The sequence below is a fragment of the Stigmatopora argus genome, chromosome 11, assembly GCF_051989625.1.
Source record: "Stigmatopora argus isolate UIUO_Sarg chromosome 11, RoL_Sarg_1.0, whole genome shotgun sequence".
Lineage (NCBI taxonomy): Eukaryota > Metazoa > Chordata > Actinopteri > Syngnathiformes > Syngnathidae > Stigmatopora > Stigmatopora argus.
In genome coordinates, this window is record NC_135397.1 from 5,169,003 (window position 1) to 5,178,569 (window position 9,567).

Below are 9,567 nucleotides of genomic sequence, written 5' to 3' on the forward strand. Positions count from 1 at the left end.
AGGGCAGTGTTTATTACCCAAGCCATGTGAGTAGACGGTTTCTTTCTCGGTTTTTTTTCTAAGCAATAAACTTCATATGCAAACATTTGCGGCGGAAATGTGCTGGCTAAAATTCACCAAAATATTTAATTATAGAGAAGGTCACACTCTGCGGTTAGGGACCTGCACTACGCCCTATCTCCACGAAAGCAGCTTCTGATGACGAGTCCATTAAAAAATTTTGAAAACACCATATAATTAATCACATCGTTACGTCACTCTCAAGTATGCGACACGTAATGATTACTTTTTCAAATAATTTATTCACTGTATTCAACATAGTGCACAAACATCAATACACCCCCTTTACATCTCTGCAATGGTACAGTCCAAATCTGCTTTGATTTGCAGTGGTTTGGGTGATTCGACACACGCTACGTTTAGGGGGTACAGTTAGGAGACTCTCCTTCTAACATGTGTTTATATTTAATTCCTGGAAAACAAGCTAAAAAATAATGATTTTTAGCCCTCGGCGGACCAAGCTATGATTTAAACTTTAAACACCATCTGGACATGTGACACCCGGTGAGTTTCTGGTGGTTTAAGGCAATTAACAGTAGTTTGTCGCACTTGTTGCGTTCAATTTGTAGCGTTTACTAGCTTGTTGTACTTGTGTATCCATATATGATATATTTACGACTACGGTACTTCTATTGATGATATATTTTAATTCTATATTTGACCTAGTCGTGAAGTGAAATATAAAACTATTTATCGTAAGTCTGTTGTCCCTTGGTTGTTGTTGTTTTTTTGCGGTGGGGGGGAATTTTAGATGTCCTGATTGATTTTCATCGATGATACATTTTTAGTATGTATTATAATGTAATTTTTAACAGGTGCATTTTTTTTCCTGTACGTGTGTTTTTTTTTGTCATGTACTGCGGTTAAAAAATGTTTTTTCCCCCAGCAGTAGGGATCATAACAGTCTTGGAAGGGTATTAAATGAGCGTGCAGATGGCAATTGGCACATGTAAATCCAGCTTTGAACCCAATCATCAACCAGCTGGAGGATGTCTCAACCTATAATTCTGCACCTATATATCTAAATATTATATTATAACTTGAGTTCAGAACTTCAGATGGCTTTCAGAAAGTATGCAAACGTGATTTGGATTTACTTCATTGACTGCATCTAAATTATATATATTTTAGGTTTGTTGACAGTAGATTGTAGATCCTAACATTTAGTATCGACCCTTGTTTTGTGGTTTTTTATATGGTGTCCACACCTTTGTGTGCCCCAGTTGAAGCTAATTCTGCATCCTTTTCAGTGGAGGATGAAGTGGGTGTTTTCCCACTTGAGGAATGTTGCAAGCTGCCAAGCAGCTCTTTTCTTCTTTTCTTTTGCAGTGTTGAATGTTGAATTTTGTAACACTATGCTTCTGGCCCAACTCAAGATGACAACATTTAAAAACGTCAAATGGAACATGAAATACTGCATTATCATCAGCTCCGATAAGATCAAATGGTACATCCATAAATACTTGGCGAGTGTGAAAGTTTAGACTCCAACGAAACAAACACAGCATGGGTCTGAATTGATGTTGGTAAAGGATCCAAAAATAATCTCACAGTCCAGTTTGGACCAGTTGTAATGGAATTCCTGTTTTGGGGGGTTTGTTTTGTTTGGTTCGTTTCTCTTTTTGTCCTCTCAACTCAATTTGAGCAATTTCCTGAGGTGGAAAAAAAGCCTTTAGTTTGAATATGAGCACTTTGTAGACTAATACTGCTTATTGATGAAATCAAAAATGTTTTTTGTTAATAACATTGGTGCACATTTTATTTCTCATCATTTTGAGAGAATTGATATTTGCAGCAATGACAGTCTGTTTAAACATGGTCAAGACTATTTCCTTAGTAATAATCTGGAAATATTGTATACAAAAATACACTGTAAAACAAGACGTTGAACAACCTGGAACATCACAAAACGTATTTGGTTATTTGTTTTAGGTAAATCTATTTATATTTTCTTGGATGATGGAACTGTATGAGTGGCTGGTTCTGTAGTTTCAAATGATCTGTTCCCGCTTGTTTTTTTCTTCTTCTTTTAATTCTTCTGACTGGTTATTGTCCAGAGCAGGTTTTAAAGGGATCAGAGTCGGTGCACGGCAGTAATTAAACTGATTAATTCACTCTAAGACTTTAATCAGATAAGCTTGGTACCAGTTGGGGCTGAGCGTTAGCGTGACAGTGTGTTTAACTTCAGGTGAGGCTACATGACAAACAGACTGCTTCATTTGTATAGACAGATCCCCCCCCAAAATACTTTAATATGATAAAAAAATGTATTTCAATAATTTTGGGGGAGAATCTATAACCGAATGAAACCTTTAAAGTTGAACAAAAACAGTTCTGAAATAATACACTTATTGTATTCTGACTCATTTACTTCCATTGACGGCATATTTTCACTGAATCACTGTCATCTACGTCCATTCCATTTGGGCTTATCAATAGTAGCCAATAAGTTAACTGGATATGATTTTAATGTCATCTTTATGGGCAAGATGGATTAAAATAATCCTGGTTTTGAAGTATAACTACCGATCCATTTTCTTTCCTCCGACACTGAACAGTACATCAGTGAAATAGCAGAACATATGATTGTGACTCGGACATTCTTAAAATATTACTGAAGGATTGCTGCATGATCTGCTGTCCAGATGTTTTCCCCCCCTCTGCTGATCTCACCCTGTCGTTATGCTATTTTTTTCAAGATTTGGTATGGATGACCTGTCCTGGATCGGCAAAGAGCTTTTAACAAGGAAAGAGTTGTGATCGACGGACGTCAAGTGCTACAATGACCTCTCTAGTAAAGCACCAGAGGAACATTTGTGTTCTTCTCCCTAATAAACACCAGCTGGACCTAACCGTCGGGGTGAGGTTGCTTCCGAGTTATAATTACCGTCCTCTCAAAATAGCATTTCACTCCCTAAAATGCTGACAACACCTTTAATACTGTTTTCTATGGTTGCCTTGCTCCAGTTTAAGGCTACAGTGCAGGATGTTTTCAACCGGGTGGCGGAGCTTCTTGGTATCAAAGAGATGCACTTGTTCGGCCTGACAGTCGTGCGAGGTAAGTCTACTCCTCATTCTTTGCTTCACCTCATGTACAATTGCAGTCAAGTCGCTTGAATAGTACAGTGTAACACTACACTGCTATTATCACGTCAAGATAAGATCAATTTCCGTTTGTACGGCATGGTTGTCAGCAAATTTTCTTCTTTTGACATTCGGTTTTCACGGGGGGAAAAGTGTTTAATAGAACAAACACCTGTGATCCTTTGGATACTTACAGAACTCAAGTTTTAATTTAGAATAGATTAGAACTTTATTGGTAATTAGAAATTTCTTGGTTGCAGTAGCAAGACAGACACAAGACACACAAGACATTGTAGACCTAGGTAAAAAAAATGAGCAGAAACCACCCACTCTTATTTTACCGCTTACGTACGTAGTTTTCGAACTATAAGTTGCACCAGCCAAGTTATGCACAATAAGGAGAAAAGGGAGTATAAAGTCGCATTTTAGGGAGAGCATTTTTTTATTTGATTAGAAAATAAGAACAAACATACTCTAAACTAAACATAGTTAAATGGACAAGAACAAGTTAAATAGGGACCTGTGCATTTAACATTTTTTTGGGGGGGGGCTATAGCCTAAAATAAGAACAAAACACTTGAGTATATTAGTCACAGGCCCGCCAAACAATGATTTAAAAAAAAAAAAAAAGTGCAAATGCAGTAAGTGTTTTAATCCTGAGTGGCCTCTGAGCCATGCCCTCCCGTATTCTTCCCGTCTCGCTCAAACACATCAAGATGCCTCGGAACGTCGTGTGGCTTCACCTTTGTAACAAGCGGCCTTTTGTTTTTGCGGCGTTGGTTCAGCGATCACTTGGCCTGGGATTCCTGCAATATTAACTTCATTAAGCCTGGAATGCACTCTTGCATTCTTTCCCTTGGCGGAGGGGAGGGATGGATTGATGAGCGGGGTGGGAGTCTGTGAGAGAAGGGACGCAGTGGAGGAGGGGGTGGGGGGGGGCACTCTACTAATGACTCAACTCTTAATCAGGAGCTTGAGCCGTGAATGAGTCAGAGTGGTGGAGAAACTCTGATGAATTGATGGATGTCGACAAGAACAATTTGTGAAACAGCGTGGAGAACATTGTTGAGCCCCGCAACAAAAGCGATAAGCTCGAGTAACGCAAAAGAAAATGCCTACATCTTGACTCATTGAACTGAGAATGATAACATCGCCTTCTTCTCACCGTAGACTTGGTTTGAAAAGAATTCAAAAACATTTCGCTGGCTAAAATGCTCCAAATTATCATAAGCCGGCGAACTGCGTCCTTTGCTAACTGAGGAATAAAGGGCTTCTTTTTGTCTTTTACCCCAATTAAACCCATTGTTGGACACATTTTCTGCCTGATTGCATTATTGTTTTGTTTGCCTGCTAACTGTCTGCTTGTTTCTTGCTTCTCTCTCTATTTTTTTTTTTTTTTTTTTTTGTCCAGACAATGAGCACATATTTTTAGACGTGGAGGAAAAGTTGAGCAAGTATTTACCCAAAGAATGGAAGCAAGAATCTGGAAAGGTGAGGAAGCTCACCAAAGTTTATAAACATTTCCAACAAAGCACTGCTATTGTTTTTTAGTACTATTTATCATATCACAAATACTTAGCTGGAAATCTACAAGTCATGCTGAATCCAATTTTTTGAGAATTTTGCCAGATTTTTCTTTTATTTCAGCCTTTTTATAGAGATGCATGTCCAATGTGTATATATAATACAAAGTATCATAAATAATTGGTGACTGCCTGGTTTTATATGCACTGTCGTAGTGTAGTGGGGTTTTTTTGCACTTCTAGATTTGACACTGATCATATTTTAGTGGTATATGCCTAAATTTTCCCCACCTGTTAATTGCAAAAAAAAATCATGTATATTTATTGCCATAGGGTTTGGATAGGAGAGCTTTTCCTCTAGTTCTCTGCTTAAAAGTGCAGTACTACGTGGAGAATGGCAGACTCATAAGGTACGTGCCCTCACTAATATACCGCATGTTGACAGGCAGTCTTTCATGTCTTATTACGACAGTACACACGATCCATCTTAGTCCTCCTCACTGACACCTCGTGCAAGCCTCCAGTGGTGATTTCATGTCTTTGCTGTGCTCTGTACCAGTGAACGCAAGGCACGCCATCTTTACTACTCTGACCTGCGCGAGCGGGTGTTGCGCTCCGAATGCCGTCAACAGGAGGAGGTGTACTTTCAGTTAGCGGGTTACGCCATGCAGGCGGACCTCGGGGACCACCAGCTGCCCGAAAAGGGGGAAGAGTGTGCCTCCTACTTTGAACCTAAGGAGTACTTTCCTCCATGGGTATTTAACAAGCATTTTATCCTTCCTAGCACTTTTCGTAGTTTTACTTGGACTCGTATAAGTAACTAACTAAAATTGAAACTGACAGTCAAACTGATTGCTGAGGAATTAGGAGTGCTTAAACTGAATTAATTTAGGATACCATCAGACTGAGAAAGTTTCCATAATCCATCCATGGTCATTTTGTATCATGCTTTTGCTCCTCAGTGACGAGACAAAAGCTAATTTAGGGGATTAATTACTGCAATATTGTTAGGTCAACCTGCACAAAACAACCCAAACATCAACATTGTTGGCAGGATTTAAAATATGTATTCATTCCCTCTAAGAAAAATGATCAAGTATCTTTTTAAAACATGGCTGTCCTAACTTCACTTGGCCACAAAAGCCAGTTTAGCCAGGCTATGTCTCAGAAAATGTGTGTATTGGCGTTAACGGTAATTTTCGAGTGATCGATGCCTCTGCCACAATTTCTTCCTTTCTTTTACATTTTGTCTAGATAATAGCCAAACGGGGATTGAGCTATCTCCTCTGCCATGGTCCCAAAGTGCACCAGGATCTGTTGGGCACGTCGGCACGTGATGCCATCCTCCTCTTCATCAGGGAGTCTTGTCGTCTGGAGGATGTACCGGTCACTTTTTACCGACTGCAAAAGGTCATGAGTCAAGGACGAGCCTTTTTATTACGCTTTCTAAATGCCAGCCAGCTAAAATGGAGGCTTAGCCCCACGCTCGGTCTTATCTCTTCTACTCAGATGCTTCACCTGACATCTCATCATTCATGTGTGCCTAGGACAAGAAGGAAGAGAGAGGAACGGCGGTACTCGGCCTGACCTTGAGAGGAATGCAGGTTTATCAGGTGTGTGCACGTACCAGTGAGTTGCTAATCCACAATTTGTACATGACATGTAAAAAAGAGAAATTCTGAGTTTACTCAGAGATCACCTCCAGTGATCCTGCTCCATTACAGCCTGAGCACAAGTGTAAGGAATGTGTGGGGTTGCCACCAGCAACAGTGCATGAGCAGATAGCAGGCGTCTGCCAAATACGTCACTTGTTTGATGTGTCCATCACGGACCATCTGGGGGGATTAGGGCGCTGGGGTCTGGCTGATTAAAGGTCCAACGGACCATAACACACCCTCTGCCTTTACAGCCCTTTAAGACGCAATGACAAAATACATGAGTAAGCTCTCATTTTAAATAATAATATACGTTTTCGCCAAGGAGATGGTTTTCAGGGCTATTTGTTTGTTAGGAGGAAAAAAAATATAGGGATTTTTTTGCTGAGTATCTATTAAGTTGATAAGCATTAGTGCTGTTTTACCAATTAAAATTTGTCCTGGTAGCCGCTTTTTTTTACTGGATCATTCCATAATATTCAACATTGGATTCTTTCTCTCTGTAGGAGGCCAACAACATCAGAGAGCTGCTTTATGACTTCCCCTGGTGCATTGTAGGACGACTCACATTCCTGGTAATTGTGTTTATCCTCTGTTTAAATGTGGCATCATTAAGTCGCTTTGACGGTTTGTACGGTTTTTGTTTTGTTTTTGCTTAGGGAAAGAAATTTGAGATCCAACCGGATGGCTTGCCGTCAGCTAGGAAACTCGTTTATTACACAGGGTCATCGTTCCGCTCTCGACACCTGCTCTTGCATCTGAGCCGCAGCCATCGAATTTACCTCAGCCTCCAGCCGGCTCTCAAGCACCTTCGCCAGTTGGAGGAGAGCGATGGTACACAAGACCCAAATGGCCATAACAAATCTAATCCGATTATCGGATGATCGTTTATAGCTTTTCTTTTGTTTTAGAGAAAAAAAGTTACAGGGAGTCCTACATTAGTGATGATCTGGACTTGGAGCCACCAGGCAGCGAGAGCAGCCCGGGTTTGTCCCGACTCTCAACTAGTAGCTCGGGCATTGAAGCCGACAAGCGCCAACACGGCATCTCCACAGAGATTATCTCCATGGAGGAGGAATCTGAACGGACAGCGGATATGTGTTCTTGCTCAGCAGCCAGCCAAATCAGTTCCTGTACTTCCGGCATCGGCAGTGGCAGGAAAGCTCACTCAAAGGACGAGGATTGGCAAAAAGGTGTGAAATTCATACACACAAACACACACACACTCTAGAACAGAAAACAATTAAGGATGCATGGGCCAGCTACAAATCTTTCCTCTTTTATTTGTTAAAAAGATCAGTGGAAATTATTTAGGTATTGGAATCGGATTGGAAAGAAAAAATTGGATCAATGCAAGTAATCTTTTTTTGGGGGAAATTACTTGGACATCTTGAAATTGAAAGAAAATAACTTTGAAAAGGGACTTGTGTACGAGGGCATTTTTTGAAGGCTGCAAGGTGCAGTTAAAGCATGAGAATGATAAATTGACCATGGAATGGGATCTGTGTAAATTCTATCAATTTCTTTATCCTTTCTAAATGATCCATTTTCCCCCTCAGAACTGAAGGCTGATTTTAGACAGGAATATCTTTTGGATTATCCAGAGGAGATGTTCCAACTGGCTGATATTCTCAATGGTATGTCGGTGGATTGCGCACTATCCTCTGTGAACGAATCATCAGGTAAGAATATTTATACTCATGTGAGGGCATTCAGTTGTGCGTGCTCTATTCTATTACCAACATATCATTACTATGCCTTTTATTGCATTTTAGAGGACAAAGGATGCCTCCCAGAAAACAGTGAACAGCTCTTAAATGAAGATGACAGGAATATACAAGTATGTGACATTTTTTTTTCAAGGTTCATTGATCATGTTTGCCTTTTTAACTTTTTTATTTTTATTTTAGGTGTTGGAAACTAAATCGCAACCTTGTGTGGACCGGCACAGCCAAAGTCTTGACAATATAAGTTTGTTTCCACCTCAGACGCCACTAGGAACCACCACACTGCCAGCCGATTCTTCACACAGTTACACTTTCGGCCTCTCGGACACCTCAGCGGACATGAAGACGCCCATGGGTACCAATCATTTTCCTTTTTTGCACTACCAAGCCAAACCTTCCTTCTACGGTCAAAGGTCTACCAATTGTTTGTCACTAGACCTGCTAGCAGACGAACAGTTCCTCGAGTTCATTCTGTGAAAGAACAGAAGTACTCGCGTTTGCCTCATTTGTATGATGATGTTTAAGCTATTTGTCTTTTTTAAGCGACCTAGAGGACAACAGTGGAAACCTCTTTTTTTTGTTTATTTTACTACAAACCCTGTGAATGAGGTCACAGTACTTAACCAGGAGCATTTCTTTGTTAATGACATATTTATTGATTTGTGTGTTCTGTACATACAACTTGCACTTACATTTTTTGAAATTTCAACTTTTCCATACAAAAGCATTTCAACCAAGCTTGGTTTGGGTGCCTACGATCTCTTCACAGTACAATATTGAGCACAAATTTAATGTCATAGCCTTATTTTTATGTTCGTCAAGCAAAATCACAATTAATCTCGTTAACTCATGTATTGCCAGAACATTTAGAATGAGCCGTCATATGCCGAAAATATTTAGAAATGACGGTGCTTCTCAGTACCTTTTATTGTTTTCATTTTAAAACAGTTTTTTTCTCCATTTTAGCACAACACGCACGATCTTATCTATTAATGTATTCCGCCTCAGCAAATATCGCTATACTATGGTGTAGAAATGAAACTTTTTTTTACAGCTTGTAAACCACTCATCCAGCCAAAGTTCCCACATTGCTTAAACTCTACTACTGCTTTCATAATTCAAACATTACTGTTTACAAATGCTATTTCTGAAACCGTTACAGTTCGAATGAAATTGCAGTATTTTTTTTTTATTATGTAACCACCAAACAAAGAGCCTTTCTGTCAAGTTTTTTTTTTCTTTGGAGATAATTTCATTGTTTGTTAATGCTGATTAGTATGCAAAAGAACTTTAACCAGCATGACCTGACTAGAAAGGAATGCTAGTAATGAAATGCTCTCCTTTCCTCTAATGTATGACCAACCTGGAAGTCAAAGCATTTTTTTTTCTAAAGCAGTTTTTATGCGCGCAAAAAAATAAATTTTAATCTGTCGGATTGTGTCAAATGTCAATTTTATAATATAATACACAAGGAGGCCAAATAAAGAATCACACATTCCTTTTCCTGTTGTAAATTGT

At 39.5% G+C, this 9,567-nt stretch overlaps 1 protein-coding gene across 2 annotated transcripts; it reads left to right on the top strand.

Moving 5' to 3' along the window:
• The first annotated feature begins 362 nt into the window (after positions 1 to 362).
• Positions 363 to 9,481, top strand: LOC144085023 (FERM domain-containing protein 6). Of its 2 annotated transcripts, XM_077613969.1 has the most exons (15): positions 363 to 564; positions 2,760 to 2,920; positions 3,028 to 3,118; positions 4,556 to 4,635; positions 5,001 to 5,077; positions 5,227 to 5,422; positions 5,922 to 6,077; positions 6,215 to 6,280; positions 6,829 to 6,897; positions 6,982 to 7,156; positions 7,234 to 7,308; positions 7,378 to 7,515; positions 7,882 to 8,004; positions 8,098 to 8,162; positions 8,233 to 9,481. In XM_077613969.1, the coding sequence occupies exons 2-15, from the start codon at positions 2,843 to 2,845 to the stop codon at positions 8,524 to 8,526; spliced, it is 1,683 nt and encodes a 560-aa protein (XP_077470095.1). In that variant the 5' UTR covers positions 363 to 564; positions 2,760 to 2,842; the 3' UTR covers positions 8,527 to 9,481. The 2 variants fall into 2 exon arrangements, with proteins under 2 accessions (XP_077470095.1, XP_077470094.1); XM_077613968.1 differs by having other exon boundaries at positions 7,234 to 7,515.
• The last annotated feature ends 86 nt before the right edge of the window (positions 9,482 to 9,567 follow it).